This window comes from Acomys minous (assembly GCF_964271855.1).
Source record: "Acomys minous genome assembly, chromosome: 9".
Classification (NCBI taxonomy): domain Eukaryota; kingdom Metazoa; phylum Chordata; class Mammalia; order Rodentia; family Muridae; genus Acomys; species Acomys minous.
This window is the reverse complement of record NC_140490.1, coordinates 76874195-76897355: the sequence shown is the minus strand read 5'-3', so window position 1 is coordinate 76897355 and position 23161 is coordinate 76874195. Positions and strand designations below refer to the sequence as shown.

Genomic DNA, 23161 nt, shown 5'->3' with positions numbered 1-23161 from the left:
ATTTCTCTGCCTTGTTTCTTTGCTGGCCACTTGATTAGTTTTAGGATACTTTGTGTTGTAGCTTTTTAAAAATTGTTCTATGTATGACATTTTAAATTAAATGTTTCAGCCACAGAGAAAATACGCTGAAAATAAATGATAGACCCAATGTGGTGGGTCCACACCTTTAATACCAGCAGTCAGGAGGCAGAAGGGTGGAAATCTCTGAATTCCAGACCAGCCAGGGCTATAGTAAGACTCTGTCTCAAAAAGAAAGTAAAAAGAAAATGTATGATAGTATTAGTGTGAATGACTGTCATTGTATATATTAGTTGTAACTCTGATGTGAAGACTTTGATTTTTTGATAGAACTATTACATTACCACAGAGTATTCACTGAAGCCTGTGAATTCTGGGGTGCTTTGATAGCTCTGAAAATTAATGAGTTAATGTTTTATCATTGATAGTTAGTATTCCTGTAATTATGTAGAGTATATTCAAGTTGTAATAACTGGTGATAACAGAGTAGTGAGTGTGAAAAGTCAGATAATCCATTAGTGCTGATTTCTGTTATTTAGCTTAGAACACGAACACACACACACACACACACACACACACACACACACACACACACACACACACCTACCTACCTTATTTTATTTAGCAAGGGTAGGCTGAGTTGCCCCACCCCAAGTGCAGAGGTGTTGTAGAATTGGGTGTTCAGGCTTGAGGGTATTTATATAGACGTCACTAGTGGAGCATTCCTAGTGCAAAGTCTAGAATGTGTGTACTAAATAGAATCATCCTGTATTACATGAAAACATTGGGATCAAATGTTAGTGTGTAAAGAGATCTTCAGTACTTTTACATGTTTGTTCATTTAAACATCCTGCTTCAACATACTCCAGCAGCAAAACTGCATTTTAGCTGCTATTTCAAAGTTTGAAAGATCACCTTCCTGGCCGGGCTTGATGGTGCACACCTGTAATCCCAGCACTTGGGAAGCAGAGGCAGGTGGATCTCTGTGAGTTCGAGGCCAGCCTGGTCTACAAAAGGAGTCCAGGACAGCCAAACTACTCAGAGAAAACTGTCTTAAGAAAACAAAACAAGATAACCAGAAAATCACCTTCCTATATCATTGAAAAAATATTTTTAGTATCAAGACTTTTTTTCATTCTGAAAGGAACAGTAATATTTACCATTTTACACATAATCCAGAAATGCAAGAATAAATTTAAATAAGTTTAATATGGAATATTGTATAGATTTGGTCTATTAAATGACTAAAAGTTATAATCTGTTACAAAGTTTTTAATGTTAAAGAAAAACAAAAATAGTTCTACATTGGACATTGAGAATAAAGTAGGTGCCGCTTCTTCTTAATGACTAACCATGCTAAAGTAGTGACAGATGGGCTTTGGGATTATATTGGACACATGCAGTGTATGAAGGCTGGAGAGCTAGTTATGGAGAGGAAGTGTACTTCTCTTTGTTACCTGCTTTGCTAGCTGTTGCTCACGTTTCACTACTGGGCATGGTTGGTCTCACTGCTGAGGGTTCTGAGCCTTGATTTATGAGCACCATAAGCAAATACTACAGCTTGAAATACTCTTCTCTTTGTCTGCTTTTCCTTAGAGTTCATTCTTCTGTTTCTTATTCTCTACAACAGAGTCTTGGACCTAGATCTTGAGGGCATTTTTGTGACCTTCATTTCCTTTTCAGTTACTCTACTGAAAAATGTCTTCATTGTGGTTCTAACAATGGCTATTTCAAATGTATTTTTAGCCAGGCATGGTGGTGTGTGCCTGTAATCCTAGCAAGTAGATGACAAATTTGAGCCAACCTAGGATACATAACAAGACCATGTCACAAACAACAAAAAACAAGCAATGTCTTTTTGAGCAAGTGTAAGGTTATATTTCCCTAGGTTTCTCAAGACTTCGTTGTCTCAATAATGAAGAGTTACCTTTATTTATCTTTTCAGCAACTATAAATTTATATACCAGCTAATCTGCCTCCATTTATTCTGAAATTGAGTGTTTTTGATACCTTTCACTTAATTTGTAGCCTGACTTTACTTAATCCTAGTTAAATCTAAGAATTTTTTAAATGACCAACTTCTACCTTATTAATTTAAAGAAAGTTACTGTTCTTAATATGTAACGTAACTGAGTTCTACCCTTATTTTGTTTTTACTCAAGACAGAAATTATGATTTGTTCCGCCTGAAAAATACAATGTTTAGGATTATGGACCTGTTTCCATGTGCTTTTTCCATCTTATTACTGGTTTTCTTTTTAATAACCTGTTAAAAGTCCATGTAACTGCTAGAGTAGGAAGACAGGTTTCTGCTGTTACTTCCCTATTAGAGGTGAAATAAAGCCTAATAAGATTTGCTTCACCTAACAAAGGTTATTTATGGCCATAAAATTTATCATTTGATAATCCTAACAATTATCTGGAAAATTACATGAAAAATGCATGTTAATTTGCATATTAAAAGCCCTGCTTTAAAACATTTATTGGTTACAATTTTAATTATGTTCACAAAATTGTGCAACTATTGCTAGTTTGCAACTGTCTGATTCCAAAAGATATCTTTTATTTTATGTACCTTTTTTGATATAAAATATTATGTTTTCTACTTTTAAAAACATGTAGGGATAGGGATTGAATCTAGGGCTCTTGGACATGCTAAGGAAAGTGATCTATCTCTGATTTGCATTCCTGTTAATAGTTTAATTTTTGGTAAAAATTGGAAAACATCCCTTTTATGATTCCATACATGTTCACCTGTCCAGTGGCTCAGTCTTTAAGAACCTATGCATTACTATGCATTGTTAGTTTTCTACTAAAATTAATCTCTTTAAAATATACAACAAATATGATATTGGTTCATATTTGTCTGAAATAATTGTTAGAAATCTTTTTTCAGTATTGTGGGTATTCTTGTCATGACACTCAATATACAGTATCTTTTTGTTTTCTTTATCTTTTTTCCTGTTTTAGAATTATGTTCAACTTTTTTCTAATGTCAAGGAAGTATAGTACCTGATTTCAGATGCTATTTCTTCTGTTAGTTGACAGATTCCTAATTTAGTAGCCCAGTGCGATATTCTGTGTTCCTGTAAGGTATTTTACAGCAGCACAAAAGAACTATGTGTGCAGTTTGTGTGTGCTGAGCTAGGTTCATTTGCTGTTAAGGATTGCAGTGGTCATTTCTTAACTAGATTGTCTTCTTGCTCCCTCCCTATAACTTGCAGTTTAAAAAAAATTTGCCCCCTTTTTAAGATTTTATTTTATGTGTATTAGTGTTTTGTGTCTGTGTCTGTCTGTGCATCATATATGTGCATTGTCCACAGAGGCTAGAAGAGGGCATCAGTTCCCATGGAACTGGTGTTACAGAGGCTTGTGAGTCACCACATGAGTGTTAGGAATATAAGCTGGTCCTCTGGAAGAACAGCCAGTGTTCTTAACCTCTGAGCCATCTCTTCAGTCCCTGCCTTCTTCCTTTTTAAGTTTCCTCAGTATTGGGAATGCCAGAAGACAATCTCCTGAATGCCTGCAATTTGACCCTGGGCTCTCCTATCTTGTAGTGTAGTTCCAAGATGTGTACTATGGGCCTTCTGCAGTTTTTGAGGATATAACAGAGCATAGTTGTTCTGTTCTGCCTTTGTCCTTTCATGTTTGTTTTATCTTTTGGGATATATCTTGCTATGTAACTTATGCTAGCCTCAAAGTTCACACCTTCCTGCCTTGGTCTTTTGAATTACAGGTGTGAGCTACTATGCCTATGCCTTCCTTCTCCCTTATTTTCCTAAATAATAAACCCAAAATATTTGGGGGGATATGATGCCTTTTTGTTTGAAGATACACTTGCTGTTACTATTTGGAAATTTAGAGACTGATTAGAAATCTAAGAGTCAATTTTTTAGCTTTTGGGAAATGTGGGAAAGTTCTGAAATAGCCTGCTAACTATTGATGTGTTTATCTTCATGAAAGTAATTGAGAATTACTCTGCTCTCCTTCTAGACCAGAGGAGGAACCTTCCTCCTCCTCCTCCAGTGACGACGATGGGGATGACAGGAGACAGACTGACGAGCTCCTAGGCAAAGTTGTGTGTGTAGATTGTGTTAGTTTGGATAAAAGGAAAGCACTGTGGTTTCCTGCACTGGTGAGTACCTAAGTATGAAAGGATTTAGTTTTTCGTTTTTTAAAAACTATTTTTTGGGGGCTGGGGAGGCTGGAGAGATGGCTCAGTGGTTAAGAGTACTAGCTGCTCTCCAGAGGTCCTGAGTTCAAATCCCAGCAACCACATGGTGACTTACAGCCATCTAATGGGATTTCATGCTCTCCTCTGCCACAGCAGCTCTATATGCAGATAGGGCACTCATACATAAAATACATAAAAATTAATTTTTAAGTGTGTAAATATTTGCTTTTATGTATGTATATCTACCCTTGGAGGCCAGAAGAGGGTGTTGGATTCCTTGGAATTGGGATTATAGACAGTTGTGAGGCCCCAGGTGGGTGCTGGAGATGGAACCTGGGTCCTGTGCAAGAGCAACAAGTGCCTTTACCTCCCACATTCACCCTCCAAGTGCTGGTGTTACAGGTGTATTGCACCATGCCTGGCTGTAAACGGTTTAGTATTCTAACCAGGTAAGTTTATAGGGGAAACAGTGACTTTTCTAACTAATTGTTTTTGTATATACAAAATAGGAGAGTGTGTCTGGCATTATTAAATCAGAAAAGATTACTTTCCAAATTGTTTAAATACAAAGAAATCTTGGTGATAGCTAAGAGAGTCAGGTTTGATAATGAAGAAGCTGCATGTTTTGGTTAGAAAAATTATGATGTAAACTTAGAGAATTACTAATTCCATTATGAAGTCTAAGATGCAAAAAGGGGGCAGACCTTTTGTGAATTGACACTCATTTTTTTCATTACCAGGCCAGATGTTGCTCAGTTGGTAAAAGTTTAGTCAACAGCAACTCTGATGACCTGAGTTCAAATCCTGAAACTCACATAGTGGAATGAGAGAGCAGACACCTGTAAGCTGGCCTCTAACCTACTCATTCATGCAGTTCTTCCCCTGACCCTAGTAAATAAATGTTAAAAAAAAATGTTTTTAAAAAGAGAAGTGCTAGCCAAGCAAAGTGGCACATGTCTTTAATGCCAGCACTCAGGAGGTAAGTGGATCTCTATGAGCTCAAGGCCAGCCTGGTCTACAAAGTCTAGGACAGCCAGGGCTGTTGAACAGAAAAAACCTTGTCTCAAAAAACAAACAAACAAAAAAGAAGGGTGCTAGAAAAATAAAGGAAAATACTTTGACAAAAACTAAATACTGTTCTGTGTAAATAAAGTGTACTTCTATGAAAACTTAGCCACACGTGAACACAAACTCCTTGTGTTGTGACTTTGGTTAGCTTTACTAAGCACCCGCCCACCCAACCCTACTCCACTGCGCCCTGGGAGTCTAGGGTCGTGCTGCAGCACCTGGCTGTTTGTATGGTTGCTAGAGATCCTAACTCATGTCCTTTCATTTTTATGATTTATTTATTTATTATGTATACCGTGTTGTGTCTGCATGTACATGGCCCCACCCACAGTGCACATGTGGAAGTATTAGTTCTCTCCTGACACTGTGGCTTCTCAGGAACTCAAAGAGACCTGCCTATGCTTCCCAGTGCTAGGATTAAAGGCGTGTGTCCCTATCCTGAGCTATAATCTTTTACAACATTATATAAACTTTTATTTTTATTAAAAGCTTAGCATATGGTATGCAAGCTTCTGGGAACTCTGGGCCTCTCTTCAGCTATATCGCGCTACAGTATACCTTCAAAAGCATTTAAGTAGCAGGCATGTATATGTAACTGTAGTTATACTTATGATAGTTCTACACTTTCTTTTAAAGGTGGTTTGTCCTGACTGTAGTGATGAGATTGCTGTGAAAAAAGACAATATTCTTGTTCGATCATTCAAAGATGGCAAATTGTAAGTATTGTTCATGTGATTTTAAAAATCTGTCCCTCTAAGCCATGCTTTCCAAATCAGAGTGTTAAACGATGAGTTTGATATTTATGTTGACCTTGTGCTTTAGTTTTTGAAGAGGTGTGTTTCAAAGAGCATGGCCTTCACATACTCTGGAAGTCAGTATCTTTCCGTACTCCTTAGGTCTGCTACCACAGACTTAGCGCCTCTTTGTCTGGTATGTGATAACTGGTGGCTTATTGCGGAGGATTTGGTATTTAATGGGTCTAAAGAGCTACTAATATATTGTATTTCTTTATAGCGATTTATTTACTTATTTGGGGGTGTGTATGTGAGTGGCATAGTGCTTGAGTGGAGGACAAAAGACTTGTCCTGTGGCGTTGGTTCTCTTACTATGTGGGTTTTGAGGACTGAATTCAGGTTGTGAGGCTTGAGAAGCAGGTACTGTCTTTGCCTCCTGAGTGTTGAGAATAAAGGCATAGGCTACCACCACCCAACATGGAGAAGGCTTTTGTTTTTGTTTTTTAAAGAGAAGAGTTCTGAAATTTTAGTTTAACTATTAAGAATTAAATAGGTAAACTAGGTATTTCCTTTTCTCCTTCCTTCTTCTTCAGCCTGTTCTCACATTCATGGGCTTAGCAATTATGTTTTTTCAGCCTCCTAGTAGCCAGGATCACAGATTCATAGTATCATGACCATGAAGCCGGATAATTTTCCACTGGGCCTCACTAGGTGTTGTTAGTACCTTTAGTTACTTCTTGAGGTTTAGAGTTTAGGTTTTCAAGCCCTGAAAAGTAAAATTTGAAAATAATCTATGAGGGGCTGGAGAGAGAACTTAGAGTACCTCCTGCTCTTCTAAAAGTCCTGAGTTCAGTTTCTGGCAGCCACATGGTGGCTCACAACCATCTACAATGAGATCAGGTGCCGTCTTGTGGCACGCAGGCAGAACACTCCATACATAATAAAGTAAATCTTAAAAAACAAAAACAAAAAAAGTCTGAAAACAACTTTAACCAATTTTAGATAATCAGAGAAATTTCAACATGAAGTTTGAGTACTTGTTTCATATTAAATAAAGAAATTATATTTGGGGGTAGAGAGGGAGATGGTAGTCACAGGGTGTAATGTAAGCTTCCTGTGTCATGATGCTTCAGAGTCTCACACACGATGTGACAGTTGTAGTTCTTGACACCATCTTACGTATTTGGTATTTCCCACTCCCTACTCTATTCCCTCAAAAGGTAACTGTGAGGTTAATAATTGTGTTTATTAATTGGACTGTGGCAATCATTTATTACAGTGTGTGTATCAAGTTATCACATTATATGCTTTAAATATATACAATTTCATTTGTCAGTCATACCTGGTTAAAACTTTGAAAGGTGATCACATATTTAATGTTTAGATATTTAATAATGTACTTCCATCACAGTGTTTTAAAGACTCACCGTGAAAAATGAATGAAAGTATATATTGTGTGGCGGTGGGAAGGAAGTATATAGAGATATGAATGAAACAGTAACTGAATTTCTGACTGTTGTGGTTGAGGTGTATGTGAAATTTGCATAATTCTTACCCACTTTCTCGCATGTGCTTGATTGAAAATTTTATAATAAAATGCTTATTTTTTAAGATTCATTTTTATATGTGTATGTGTGTGGATATTTTGCCTGCAAGTATGTCTGTGCATACTTAGGCATGTCTGGTGCTTTTGGAGGCCAGAAGAGGACGTCAGACCTGGAACGGGAGTTGTAGGCAGTGGGTGCTAGGGATTACATTCTGGCCTTCCTGACGAATGGCCATACTCTTGACTCTGAACTCTCTCTCTAACTCCCCCCTCCCCCCCAAAAAAAGATTTTAAAGAGGTGGAGCTCTGAAAATTGTATTTGGGGTATCATTTTTTTTTTGTTAGTACAAATATATAGAAGCCAAATTTTGGCTTACTTAGAGAATAAGAAATGATATTTATCATTTAACCTGTCCCAGGTGTCTGTATATACCTCCTCTTAGGTTTGAAGCATTCCGTAAAATGCCCAACTACATTTTAGAAGTTGATTTATAGTCCTAAAATAGTTCTTAAAATGTTGTTGAGAATACCTCCAGAACAAAAACTAGACAAATTTGTCTTATCAGTAGCCATATTTTCTTCCTATCTTAATCTAACCTCGTCATTGGCAAATTTACTGTTAATTTCTTCCTTGTTGGATTCATGCACTCTGTCACTTAAATGTTTGTTTTCACTATTATGTTGCTATAAAAGTTTAGCATTTGTTTCTAAGCAGAGAACTGTTTGGTACCATTTCCCTGTTTTCCTGAGTCTGGAATTTGAACCCAGATATAAGTGAAACAAATCTTAAGACAGGATCCTTTTATGTGTGAGTTTTGGAACTTAGAGCCCTATGTACAGTTATTTTCATTGCTTGTGTTAGTGTTCTCATTTTTGTTGTATTTGCCTATGATTTGACAACTGTTGTTTTAATCTCTTTATTTTTCTCATCTTCATATTGGAATCATATAGTACTTCAGTTCCAAGAAAAGATGTTCATGAAATTACTAGTGACACTGCACCAAAGCCTGATGCTGTATTAAAGCAAGGTAAGGGAATAATCTTGGGAAAATTATAAGTAGTTTAGAACCTGTCCGGTTGTTTTTATAAATTAATAGATTCAAATTTTCTTTTACTTTATTAATGAATTTTTCAGTAGATTTTTATTTTTGAGAACTTGCCTGTCTTCTTATATATCTTTTTTGGTAGCTGTTCCAATTAGGGTAATAACTGGAATGACAGTTAAAAAGTGCACCTGTTTCAATACTGTACATTTTACCTAGGCAATCACTTTTGGTTTACAGGGACAACAAAAATAAAATCAGGGTAATTTTGATTTGTCAACTCTGTTAATATATATTCCTAATCAAAGGTGATATAATACGTAATATATGTGTATACACACCCACACACCCACTAGTTATTTGAGAAGTAATGCTGTGGTTGCTTTTGTTTGTTGGTTTGGTTTTTTTTTTTTTTTTATTTTGGGCAAGGTTTCTCGGTAGCCTTGGCTGACCTTGAACTCTGTCTCCTGAGTACTGGGATTAAAGGCTTGTGTTACCATACCTGACTACTTTTGTTTGTTTTTAGCATTGTAAATTATTCTTTCTTTCTTTCCTTACCTATCACGGGTAGGTAGACTGCCTATACATTTATGATTAATATCAATGTAGTATAAAAGAATAATTGCTTTTAGCTTATTTTAGTTTGAACTCATTTTTCACAGAATTTCAAGTTTGGCTTAGTTAGATTTGCAGAGAACATTTCTGATTAGTTTTTAACCTTGTGCTTGATATAATATTGTTTAGTAATTATTGAGTAAAACATTGACTCAAAAGGTGGTGGTGCATACCTCTAATCCTAGCAATTGAGAGACAGAGGCAGGCAGATCTCTGTGAGATCCAGGCCAGCCTGTTCTATATAGTGAGTTCCAGGACAGCCAGAGCTACACAGAGAAACCCTGTTTTGAAAAAGAAAAACAACAATTACACACACACACACACACACACACACACACACACACACATACATATATATATATATATATAAACATTGACTCATATCTATGTTAAAATTGTTCTTAGGTTAATTTCTGTTTAAAAAAAGAAAATTGCTTCTTTTCTTTTGTACTTCTTTGTTTGATTTGGTTTGGTTTGGTCTTTTCGAGACAGGGTTTCTCTGTAGTTTTTGCTATCCTCTGGAATTAACTCTGTAGACGAGGCTGACTTGGAGCTTAGAAATCTTCCTGCCTCTGCCTCCCCGCGTGCTGGATTAAATACATGCACCTGGCTCTTTTTTATTTTTTTCTAAAGATTTGTTTGTCTACTTTATGCATATAACATATATGTACTTTATATACAGTATGTACACACATATACTTTATATATATAAAGTATATAAATGACTTTTTTTCTGTATTCACATTTGCATACCAGAAGATGGTATCATATACCATGGGGCTATAGTTACAGATGGTTGTGAGCCACCATGTGGATGCTGGGAATTGAACTCAGGACCTTTGGAAGAGCAGCCTCTGCTCTTAACCACTGAGCCATCTCTTCAGCCCCAGATCTGTTTAAATCCAAGAACCCTTCTAGTGGTAGCAGTGGTCTTTACTAGCCATAAAGCAGATCCCCTGTATATAAGATCAAAAGGATTAAGTGAGTTTCTTCATGTATCAGCTCTTAATTCAGAGCCAGGACTTCGCACACACCTAACAAATGTCACTGCTGGTGGCACAATTTTTATTTAATATCATATATAATATTTTTAGATAACTCAGTTGTTAATCTGTTCAGTTTGCTAATGTTGTGGTCTCTTTCTAGCCTTTGATCAGGCACTTGAATTTCACAAAAGTAGAACTATTCCTGCTAACTGGAAGACTGAGTTGAAAGAAGACAGCTCTAGTAGTGAAGCCGAGGAAGAGGAGGAGGAAGAAGATGATGAAAAAGAGAAAGAAGATAATAGCAGCGAAGAAGAGGTAAATAAAAAGTGTTGATGCCCTTTAAAATGTTGCATAATATTTTACTGTTAGGGATCTTTTCATCATATCATTGTTTGATTTTTTTCCTGAAAATGGGGACATGGGTTTGGGGAATTAAGAGTAATTTTGTATACTCATCCTAGGTGATTCAGGGGTGCTTTTTATAAGATGACAAAAGTACCACCTAGTCCTTAACACGGTTCGCATCGTTGTGTGTGTGTGTGTGCATGCGTGTATGAATGATAGTGAACCACCCCTTGACAGGTGTACATCTTCGTAATTACCAAAACACTAGGAAAAGTATCTAGAATAGTGCCCAGCCAGTATTAACAAAAAGCAAGCACCTCCAGTATTGTATAACAGTTAAAAGTCAAAATGACCAATCCCTTGTTTAGAATCTCTGAATGGCTTAAAGTATAAAAGTCCAGCTCCACGTGTAGAGCCTCCTGCTGGCCTAGCACTCTGCCTCTTCCTCATGTTTGTCTCTGTGCCTTTTCCTTTGCCCTCTGAGTTGTAGCTGTGTCACCCTGCCTACCTTGCTGCTTCTCATCTCTAACACGGTCGCACACTGCTTCTTCCTCCTCTGTTCCCCACCCTGATTGTGTGTGTGCTCTTAGTGGAGTTGGGACTGCCTGGCGCACTTCTGGTCGGTTTCCAAAACTCCAGCCGAGTCAGCTCTATGAAGGGAGTCCCCTGAACCATAACATCTCTTATATAAGAAATGTCATCTTTCCAGTCTCTGAAGTATTTTTATAAAAGCAAATCTGGGTTGGGGGTGGGGGTGGAAGCAAACCTCATCACTAGTTAAACATTTTAAGTTTGTATTTGTTTGTTGCCTGTTTTTCTCTCTTACTAATTTATTTGTAAGCTCCTCAAAGAGAGGGACCCTATCTTATGAGTATACTTATATTCTTGTAATTTATCATACTGTATAAACAGTGACAGATAGTCAATAAATATCAGTTACCAAACATGTTGCTTAGATATATTACAAGCATTTTTATAAAAGCAAATCTGGGTTGGGGGTGGGGGTGGAAGCAAACCTCATTACTAATTAAACATTTTAAGTTAAATCCAAACTTAGGTGTGTATGGGGTAGAAACAAAATTAATGTGGCTTAAGTCATAGTGACATTTAAGATAATGTCTTTTAAAAAATATATATTTTATTAATTTATTCTTGTTACATCTCAGTGGTTATCCCATCCCTTGTATCCTCCCATTCTTCCCTCCCTCCCATTTTCCCCTTACTCCCCTCCCCTATGACTGTGACTGAGGGCAACCTCCTCCTCCCCCTGTATATGCTCATAGGGTATCAAATCTCTTCTTGGTAGCCTGCTCTCCTTCCTCTGAGTACCATCAGGCTAAGATAATGTCTTAACTCCCCCATATTTGTATTTGTCTGCCTTACCAAAACCTGACATGTGGGCTGTTTAAATTGAGAAACGCAGTTTATCATAAGGAAGTTAATAGTGTCATTTATTCTCTGTCTTAAGTACCAATATATAAATTTATTCATTTTACTGTACTTTGCTCCACAAAAATTTTCCCTTAAAACAATGGGGAACTTTTCCAAATTAAAAATACATGTAGCTTTGTTTAGCGCATTAGCTAGATCTCTTATGTCTATATAACTTCTCTTTTAGTTAAAGTAACTGCGTAGCTTGCGTATGTGTGCCAAGTCAGTTTATTTGCAGTTACTTCTGACCATGTTTTGTGACAGCAGGCTCCATAGCTTTTCCTTTCATTTTATTCAGCACCTAGCAGAGTACCTACACTTACAGGTGCTTTTTGTTTGTTGAATGGATGAAAGTCAATGAATTGGTGAGTTCCTCAATCTTACCTACTACCCTGCTCCTTGCAGGTTGCTTCAGGACCAGCTCCCTACTGCCACAGCCCTTGGCCACAGCAGCAAGAAGCTAGTCCCTCCCTTGTAATTGATAATTCGGGGAACTATTTTATTACTTGAAGATTTCCCTAAGTCTGAATCTTCAGGTATTGTAGATCAAGTTTGTTCCCCACTTCACTGATTATGTAAGCTTGAAGTACTCTGCAGTGGGGCTGCCTGTAGTGATGGATACTGAGCACATGGGGCCTGGGCTGACCCAGTTCCTTGAGGAGCAGTAACAAATGAGCTTTGATGTTAAGCTCTAGCCCAGTTTTAATATAAGTGAGAATAGGTGCTCTTGAGCCTGTGACCCTGATTGAAAGACTAGATCTCTGGCAACAGTGCAGAGTTCAGCAGTCTTATTAGTCTCTTTTCTCATTAGAGAAATTGCAATACCTTTTAGGATGTATTCTTCTATATGGTGCAAAATGTCTAGACTTAGGTGGTTTTGAACAGCTTAGTGATAAAAAATACTTTGCAAATTACCTTTGAAATACTTGATTATTAGTTTTTTGCTTTGGCAAGAAATATTGTTTTCATTAATAAAATTCTGAATTGAAGAAAACAATATCTTTTCTTCTGTGATTAAAAATAGGAAGAAATAGAACCATTTCCAGAGGAAAGGGAGAACTTTCTTCAGCAGCTGTATAAATTCATGGAAGACAGAGGTGAGTATGTCAATCTTACTGGATGAGTTCATGGAAGATGAGGGTGAGCGTGTTTACTCTTACTGTTGTAAGCTCATGGAAGATGTGGCTGAGTGTTCACTCTTGTATACGTTCATTGAACGTAGAAATGTTCACTCATAGCCATTTGTAAGATTGAGAACAAAAGATCACACCTGTTTGGGCATTGAGTCTTATATGACCCAACCGTAGACCAAGAGAATATAACCAAGTAGAGATCCAGAAATAAAGACATGTAGGCTGGTTCTTGTTTTCAATCCAAACAGTAGTGAAGTTAGTGCAGGGAGATTGTGAGCTTGAGGTTAGTTTGGGCTATATAGTGAGATCATATATCAAAAAGCTCCCTCTCACAAAAAACAAAAACAAGCAAACAAACAAAAAAACCGAAGAAAGAAATCTAAAAAAAAAAAGAAACATCTTAAAAGAAAAAGACAAGGTTTCCAGCTGTGTCAGCTTTCTGAATTTGCTTAGCGTTATAAGAGAAATGTAAAGAATAAGGCTGGTGATGTGGGCTTGTTGGTAACAGTGCTTGCCTGGTGTACATGAAGCCAAGTTCAATTTCTGCCACATAATCTGAGAGTGGTGGCAAATGCTTGTAGTCCTAGCACTCTCCCAGTGAAGCAGGATTAGAAGTTCAAGGTTATCCTCAGCTATATAGCAAGTTTGAAGCTAGCTTTGGATATATGAAACCCTTCCTTAAAATACACTCTCCTCAAAAGCATACAAGGACTAAAATAGGGCCTGGTGGCATAAACCTGTAATTTCAGCTACCCAGAAGGCTGAGTCAAAAAGGATTCAGGCTAACCTGGGCAACTTTGTGAGACCTTGTCCCAAAAAGTAAAAAGAAAGCTGAGGTATATATCTGGCTTTTGCTACTTTGTGGATTTTTTCCCCCCACTCTTTGTTCCCCCAGTTTCACCCCCTATCACTAGATAGGAGAGGAAGAAGGATGAGGGGAGAAAGAGAGAGAGCCTTGAATCTGATTTCTTCTTGTTTCTTCTTTGAATACAACTACTAACAAACTATAACTATCAACCCTGCCTGGCATTTATGTACCCTCTGAAGAGTTCCTAGAATTCCAATCACACAACCACAGAAACTGTCTGTAGCTGCCAAAACCATGCCTCTGCTAGAGCACGAAACAAATCATAGTCAGCTGCCGCGAATAGTCTAAAGCAACCCCACATCTCTATACCTGGGATTAAATGAAAGCATATTTTTATGATATTTGTGTGTTTTTAAAGAAACCAGAAATTCTAGAATTCTTACTGCAAAGCAGTGGCTTAGTTGGTACTGTGCTTGACATGTAAGTATAGGTACATGAGTTCACTCCGCAATACCTGTATTGTAAAACGCCAGATATGGTGACATGTACGTGGAATCCTAGTGCTAGTAAGGCAGAGACAGTATCTTTGAGGTCTGCTCGCTGGCCAATTTAGCCAAATTGAAAAGAAAAGGGGAAAAAAAAGCCTCTGGCCTTAACATGTGTGTAAACATGTACATAAACACAAACAATATAAAAAGTACAAAGTGGACCTAGAGAGATGGCTCAGTGAACAACAGTATTGACTGTTCCTCCAGAGGACTTGCACCCACATGGCAGACAACAACTGTCTGTAATTCCTGCTCCTGGGGACCTGAGGCCCTCTGTAGGCTCTGTGGGCATCAGATATATATGTGGTACAAAGGCATACATACATGCAAAGCACCCATTTACATAAAATAAAAATCTAAAAACAAAAAAGAAAAAAGGTAGGCCAAGTTCATAGTTCAGTGGTAGGATATTTGCCTAGGCACGTTCAATCCCATTTTGCACCTCCCCCCACCAATGTGGGCATGTAAAGAAGTACAGCAAGGTAGAGGGTGTACTTTAACCTTCTAAAATTTACTATGCTAACCTAGACCTTCAGGAACTTGTTTCAGGTGTCTTTTTTTATTTTATTTTATTTTTGTATTCATGAATAGTAATGGCTGTTGGAGACTTGGCCTAAGAAGTGTGGTCATCCTTATAGTTTTGTGTAAGATACAGGAAAAAAGTGTAGAGAAAGATTAAAACCTGTTAGAGAGGAATGGTAATGATAAGCTAATCCATGCACCCACGTGGGTTTGGGAAAGCATGTGTGGAGCTCGGCTCTGTCCCATTACTTCCTCTACCACTGTTTAAGTCTCGGCAGTTTTCCTTAGTGTCTCCTAGTGATTGCCTCTCAGAGTGAAACAAAAGGATAGCTTTACTGCAGAATCATGTCCAGCGCTAGTGAGTAAAGCACAAAGAAATCACATGTCTCAGTACTCCTCAGCTCTGTCTCCTTAACGTTTGAATGAATTAGTTTGCTATGCGTCTCTTGGTGTTTACCCTCCGTATCACCAGAGGGACTGTGCTACAAAGAAACATAAGATGGTACAAATCTGGTGTGCAAAAACTTAGAAAATGGTGACCTTGGGTTTAGATAAGGAAGTTTTGGTTTGTTTTGGTCCTGTATGTAGTAATCATTGTTATTATATGATTCCTTTGAGATTTTAGATTAAAGCATGTAGCATACTGCTTATATATATATATATATTTGTGTTTTAATAGGTACACCTATTAACAAACGGCCTGTGCTTGGGTATCGAAATTTGAATCTTTTTAAGTTATTCAGACTTGTACACAAACTTGGTGGGTTTGATAATGTAAGTATTATAATACGATGTGAAATGTGTTTTTCATATACGATGTTTTCTTAGGTATCTATCTCTAAAATTACTGTTTAATAATAAAAATGTAAAGAAAAGATGAAATGCAGTGTAGAATCATAGCGCGCTGATGAATTTTTATTGGCATGTCTGATGTCCTATTGAGTGAGTCAGACCTTGATGACATCCTGACTGAGTTAAGGCACAGCACAGAGGTGGAAACGCTTTCCCCCCTTTTTAAAAAAAATGGATCTAAGTGTATAATCTTCTCAGCCTGGAACTCACAGAGATCTGCTTGCTTATGCCTCCCCAGTGTAGGTGTAAAAGGTGTGTGCCACCACACCAAGCACACCATGCCTGTCAGTCTGCCCTCCCTCCTGCCCTCTTTTCTTCCACAAAACTATGTTGAGCTGCTCTAAGATGGTATTTTATAGTTAAGATGAATCATCAAGCTCAGAATGTGCTCTATATTAAAATGCTTTGCTAAGCTGATAGAGTAATTTTGACTTACTAGCTTATGAGTTTGATGGGAAGAATGGCCCAATATTTCAATACTTAGAATAGTGTCACATTTGTTACAGTACGAAAGCTTTTTATTTGGTAATCACATTACAATTTATCATTGGTATTTTTCATGCTTTTGAGACTAGAACCAATAAATGTAAGTTTGTCATATTTGTATGTAAAAATGTATTACTACCTTTCCACTTATAATTTGAAAATTGTTATTTTCCTTTGTCCATTAGATCGAAAGTGGAGCTGTTTGGAAGCAAGTCTACCAAGATCTTGGGATCCCTGTCTTAAATTCAGCTGCAGGATACAATGTTAAATGTGCTTATAAAAAGTAAGTCAATGTACTTGATGTGTGACTGTCTTTGATAGCTTACCTAGAAAACAGCGTGGAGTATACCATTTAATGTAAGCTAATTTAGAAGAAATTGAAAAGTTTTACTGTTTAGTCTATAGAAATATTTTTAGATATTAGATATATAAGAATTTGTAAAGAAATTACCGGATGCCATGACCACTGGAAGAGTATAAAAAAGAAATTAAAAAGCTAATGTCCCAGAGCCAAAGAGATCCTATTATTAGCTTCTGGTGTTCTTTGACCCTGTATGGTTTTCCTGAGTCTTAGTTTGTTTACAAAGTGGGTAACAGTAATTTGCCCTTAGGAGTCCTCTGCTGATTGAAGAAAGTTTACTGAAGTGGCTGATGTCTTGATATTAGAAATACTGAGCAGTAGATTTTTACCATCAATAATTTCATAGCTTCCACTGGTAGCTATGGCTGTTACTTACTAGATATTAATCTTTCACTCAAATACTATTTTTTTTAAGTTCTTCAAGAGCGTCATCTGTGTTTTGACTATATTCATCCCCCCAAACTCTGCCCCAGTTCACTCTCCTTTCTCCACCCACCCAGCTTTGTCTTCTCCCCTCCTTCCCTTTCCTCCGTTCTTTTTCTTTTTTTCAGTTCCTTCCCTTCTTTAATTTCTTTCTTTCTTTCTTTCTTTCTTTCTTTCTTTCTTTCTTTCTTTCTTTCTTTCACAATTTGTACAACCCTAATACTTTTAGATATATTGTCTTTTACTTGGAGAGTAGTTAATTTACCAGAGGCTACAGTTGTAGAGAAAACTGTTTGTTTCTCCTTCACCTGGTAGCTAACCATTGCCAATAGCTACACAGCTTGGATGGGATTGAGCGCCCAGCTCTTCTGTCCTTACTGAGGTTTGCTCTGGCTCTGTCTTGCATGGGTTTTATACATTGTGTCACAACTACTGTGGGTTTATACGTGTAGCTGCCCTGATGTGTGTAGAAGACACTGCTTATTTGTAGTCATCCATCACCTCAGGCCCTTATACTCCTTCCAGTCTCTCTTCCACAGTGGGCTCTGAGTCTTGGGAGGAGAAATGCCATATATATTCTTTTTAGCGCTGAGCAGTCTGTTAATCTCTTATTCTCTGCACCTTAGCTACTAGCTAGTTGTGGGTCACTGTCTACTGCAAATAGAAGTTTCTCAGGTGATCTGTGGGTATAATGGTAAATCATTAGTTAGTTTAATACTATATGCCATTCAGGTTCTGCTTCCTCCCATCATGGCTCAAGATCCCTTTCAGTAGATCCTGAGAGGGGAAGCAAAACAGGAAAGGCTGGGAGTGGGAGAGACCTCAGGTGCTTGTGAATGAGACAAGGAGACAGGCTTCTGTGAGACAGCTTGTTTGGTGGGGGGTGGGGGGGAACAAATGGTACTTAAACCTTTGGGGGGGTGGGTAAGGGGCTTTCAGGGTGTGTGCACATCATTGGCTGTGGCCTGGGCACTGAGGATGCCTCATTTGCATAAGGAGGAATTTCAGTTCCACAAGCCAGTCCCCTCCTAGCCACCAGATGATTTTTTTCATACTCATACAGGTTTTTTACATGGGTGCCAAAACCTTGGAGGGAAGAGTTAGTGCAGGGACTGATGATGTTATTGCACCAGAGAAAAGGGAGGAGGGGTTGCTAACACATTATTGGCTTGGTGACAGTGGTGTTATGGGAACATGCAGGATGGAACCTGGGAGAGGACCCTGTATGGCAAAGGGAAAAGGAGCCATTAAAAAGAGGAGTTAGGGCCTGTGGGGTTTGTGAAGTGGGGGGTAAAGCGGCACAGAAAAAGCCCTGGGAGGAGCTGGGGTGAGGTGTTGTGGGGGTGGGGGTAGCCAGCGCTGTACTGCACATATGGTAAAGGGTGGCTTGGACCTCCTTTGTGACTGGTTTCCTTGTCCACAATGTGTTGGTAGACTAGGACTTGTTGTGGAGCAGGAACAAGTTGTTGAGAAATGTGAAAGTCAGAGTCAGGGTTTTGAACAAACCAGTGGGAATAAAGCTCACCAACTAGTCCTCCAATGTTCATTCCAGGGGTCTGGGATATATAGCTCTAGGGATTTGGTTGATGTTTCAGTATATTGGACACTACCATTTCTATTTTGAAAATACCATAGCAGCAGCCCTCATAGGTTTGAAGGCCTTGGAGATAGGATTTATCTCTGTTAGCTTGTCACATGGGAAGCAGGCAAAGGGACCATCAAAGCCAAGAGAGTCTGAATATATTGGGATTTTTTCCCCAAAGGCTCCTGTCACTCTTTTGGAGGGCAGTTCTTTGTTTTTATAACTTTGTTGTGTTCGCAATAGGTTTCTCTAACAAAAAATTTACACTGGTGGGTATCGGGAGGATTAGGAAGGGGCTGGGCTGTAGTGGAGTTAGAATGGAGAAAAACAAGGACAGCCATAAGAATGGAGGAGAGAGAACTGTGCGTGGTGGTGCGTGCTTTTAATCCCAGCACTCAGGAGGCAGAGGCAGGCTGATCGCTGTGAGTTTGAGGCCAGCCTGGTCTACAAAGCAAGTCCAGGACAGCCAAGGCTACCCAGAGAAACCCTGTCCTAAATCCCCCTCCTACCCCATCCCCCCAAAAAACACACACGGGGGCGGGGGTGTGTAGAAAATGGAGGAGAGCCTGGGAAGTGGCCATCAGGTCATGAGTGTCCTTTCAGGAGATCTTGTTGTCCTGTTGGAGATGGAATGTCTCGCCTCCTCAGTCCTTGACCTGTCAGGAAGAGACAGGCCATCTTTTTAGTTGATGGGGAGCTATCAGACATTTCTGGCTTAGACCCAAATAGGCCTGGGCAGGTCCTGTGGAAAGACAGAAAACGTACTCTTTACTGTTGTGAGGAGAGGGTGGGATATCCATATTTATTCCATGTAAGGGACCACGCCATCTTACTAGGGTAGGAGGAGTAACTACTGGTGTGTCCCAAGTGGAGTTCGGAGGGTGTTTGGAGCTTTTGTAAATATTAAATATATTTAGAGTGGCTAGGGCCGTTGCTAATTAGAGAGGTAGGTGATTTTTGTTTGTTTGTTTTTTAAGTTGGACTTTTAAAGTTTGATCTTTTTTTATGATTACTTGTCTCTGGGAATTTTGTAAGGAATCCTGGTGTGATCATCAGTCTCCCATTGTAAGCAGAAGGAAGGTTTTTTAATTTGGAGCTAGTAAAAGTAGGGTCATTACCAGTTTTTTGTTTTGTTTGTTTGTTTTTTGTTTACTGTTGAGGAATGCCCATGATGGCAAAGGTGGAGAGCATGTGGTGAATTAATCCTTTTGAGCTTTCTCTTGTTTTGGATGTAACCCACATAAAATGCAAGTATGTGTTATCAGTATCAAAGACATATTTTTGGTGGCTGAATTGAGGAATGTGGGTGACATCAATTGGCCAGAGGGCATTTGAGACCTCATGGGTTAGTGCCTATAGTTTGTAAAGCTGGGTTAGTAATAAAGGATGCATAAAGGGAGCATGTTTTATTGTCTTCTGTAGTTGAACAAGAGGGATGTGAGGAAAAGGCATGAAACTCTTTATGTTTGTGTGGCTGTGAATGTAGAGGTGGTCCAGTCAGTGGGGGTGTCTCCTCCAGATGTCTCACCAGGCATGGCATTGTGAGGCCTGATTTGCTGGATGTAGAGGGGAGGGGTTTGTCTCTGTAAGAGGGTGGAGACTTGAGGAGCAGAGGGGATAGTAGATTGGTGTGAGGTTTGACAAAGGATCTTGATAACCAAGGAAGCAAATGAGCAGCATATACACTGAAAAAAGATTAAAGGGCCCATTGACTTTTTTGCGGGCTAAATAAATAATAGCATACAGTTCCTTATATTGGCGGAGAGTGATGAGACAACTCTGAATCGATTCAGGGGATTTGTCCCTGGGGAATAGTATATTGTTGTTTCGGCTACCCTCTTTCCTCCAGTAAATACTTGGTGATGGGCTTCTTTGCAAAGATTTCAGGGAGCAGGGAGCCACTACAACAGAGGTAAGGTAGACAGGTTTCAGCGAGAGAGCTTGTTTAATGGGGGGAGCAAAGGCTACCTAAGCTCTGGGGAGTGAGTAGGGGCTTTTGGGGTGTTTATATCATGGGCTGTGGCCAGGTCTCTGGGGATGCCTCTTTGTATAAGGAATTCCAGGTGCTGCTGGACATGGCCTTATAAGGAAGTCTGACCTGGCTACCAGGCTACAAGACCTCCTGGGGGGAGGGAGTTGCAAATGTTGGGGCTATATGTGCTGGGTCAGGGGCAGTGGGAGAGCAGTCCTAATCCTGCCAATTTCAGGACAGGATTTCTGGATTTGGACACACCTTGACCCCACTCTTGGTCCCAGTCCCATGGCTCCCTAATCCCACAACTCTGTCCATTTAGCCACATAGTAATAGTAAGTAGTTTCTCCCTCAAGGCCTGTGACCAGTCTAGCCACAGGTTCTTAATCTGATAATGGTGCCTAGGTACGGGTTTCATTCTGTGAAGTGGAACTTACAGAAAGTAGTTGCTTACTCCCATGTTTGTGCCACTGTTGACCTAGTAGGCATGTTTTTTCAGGCCAGCCATTATTGTAGCTTAAGGGGTTAAAATAGTGGGGTGTAGTTGAAGGTTATTTTTTTCCTCCAGTAGTTTGCATATCACTTTCCAGTGATATAAAAGAGAGCATGTAGGGATGAAGCATCCAGGTTTGTAATCGCTTGATTTCACTGTGTCCTATGACTCGAGCATGTGGTGTCTTCAGCAATAGTGTCTTACTGTCCAGTTCTGGAAGGCAACCAAGAGCAGTGGCAATACCCTGAAATGTTTGGGGCGCTCTATAGAGCATCAGGCCTATACTTGAAGGAAGTAACTCATACCCCTGTTGGACTTTTTGTTATCTTCCTGTGTCTAGTGGGGGCATTGTTGCCTGTTACAGGGTAATATTTCAAAAAGTTTGTGGTATTTATCTATTTCCCATTTCTTCTCCTAACATAGCCTTCACTCCTTCACCCCAACTTAATCCTTTCTGTTCCATCATTCCCTTTTAACCTTTTATACAAGTGTACTCTACCTCCTCCCTTAAAAGTCACTCCCTGGGGAAGGAGGGAAGAAGGGGAAGATACAAGGGATGGGATAACCATTGAGATGTAACAAGAATAAATTAATTAAAAAAAAAAAGTTTAAAAAAAAAAGTCACTCCCTGTGATACCTTAGTAGTTCCTGGACCTTTGTGGTTATTCGAAATGAAGTACACATATTCTGAAGATTGAACAGTAACATCCACAGACAAGAGAAAATATATGATGTTTATATTTTTGGGCCTGGGTTACCTCACTCAGAATGATTGTTTCTAGTTCCACTCATTTACCTGTGACTTTAAAACATTGATTTATTTTATTTGATAAAATGTTTTGTTTTTATAAAAGGAAATAATAATCTGAGCATAGTGGCCCATGTTCCAGAATTTGGGAGGCTGAGGTAGGAGGGTCAGTAATTTTAGGGTTAATAACTATACTTTTTCTCAATAAAAAACAGGAGAACTAATTAGAATTCATTAAAGCGATTATATAACCTAAGATACTCATTCATATTAAATAACAGCTCTGTAACTTGGGCGTTGGAATGCATACCTGTGAATGCCCCCCCGCCCCCCCAGGCGGGTTCAGCATGGCATCAGCTTGAGGGCACCTCCAAAGATAAAACAAAGGGAAGAAAAACCAAAGCAGCCCCACACACTGTTGAGTAGTAATGGATTGGAATGTTTCTAACCAAATGTGTTGTCTCTGTGTGTTTCCAGGTACTTATATGGCTTCGAGGAATACTGCAGGTCAGCTAATATTGACTTTCAGATGGCGCTGCCAGAGAAAGTTCTTAACAAGCCATGTAAGGATTGTGAAAATAAAGAAATAAAAGTTAAGGAAGAAAGTGAGACAGAGATCAAAGAAGTAAATGTGGAAGACAGTAAGAACATGATACCAAAAGAGGAGACACCTGCTGAGGATGAGAGTGAAAGAAAAGAAAACATCAAACCCTCTCTGGTAACCTCATACTGCTGTCTCTGTTGTCTTGATCCATTTTCTACATCCTTTGTAAAGTTCCCCCAAACTGATTTACTAGCTTATTATGCAGCATTATACTTCACTGTATCATCTGTTAAAGGCATTTGGTTTTGGTTTGCTAAGGTTAAACCCAGATCCCAAACTCTTCTACTAAATTATATCCCCAGCCTGCAAATGTTACTTTAGAATAGTTATTATAGAAATTATTTGAACTGAGTTTTAGCTTTTTTTTTTTTGAGTTTTAGCTATTTTTGTTTAGCTAGTATGTTCTTTAAAATGTAGCCAGGGGTGGTGGCTCACATCTTTAATCCCAGTATTCGGAGGCAGAAGCAGGCAGATTTCTGTGAGTTCAAGGCCAGCATGGTCTACAAAGCAAGTCTAGGATATCCAAGGGTACACAGAATAACCATGTCTTGAGGGGATGAAACAAGAAACAAAAAATAAGTAAAATGCAAGAGTTTCTTAAAGAATATGCTGGCTTTATCAGTAGCAGTAGCTGTATCATATTGGTTGCCACCTCCTGTTGCTAGTAGCC

At 38.8% G+C, this 23161-nt stretch overlaps 1 protein-coding gene across 10 annotated transcripts in view; it reads left to right on the top strand.

The window, feature by feature from the left end:
- The window catches only part of ARID4B (AT-rich interaction domain 4B), a 119286-nt gene that overhangs the window by 58807 nt on the left and 37318 nt on the right, over window positions 1-23161 (top strand). For all 10 annotated transcript variants that reach the window (XR_014781464.1, XM_084794165.1, XM_084794167.1 and 7 more), the window contains exons 8-15: window positions 4011-4152; window positions 5896-5975; window positions 8491-8567; window positions 10344-10498; window positions 12984-13056; window positions 15650-15744; window positions 16494-16591; window positions 22365-22605. Coding sequence is in view for 9 of the 10 variants with exons in the window: in XM_084794165.1 (XP_084650291.1) it covers window positions 4011-4152; window positions 5896-5975; window positions 8491-8567; window positions 10344-10498; window positions 12984-13056; window positions 15650-15744; window positions 16494-16591; window positions 22365-22605 (961 nt within the window). In the remaining variant the exon portion in view is untranslated. The remainder of the gene's footprint in view (window positions 1-4010; window positions 4153-5895; window positions 5976-8490; window positions 8568-10343; window positions 10499-12983; window positions 13057-15649; window positions 15745-16493; window positions 16592-22364; window positions 22606-23161) is intronic.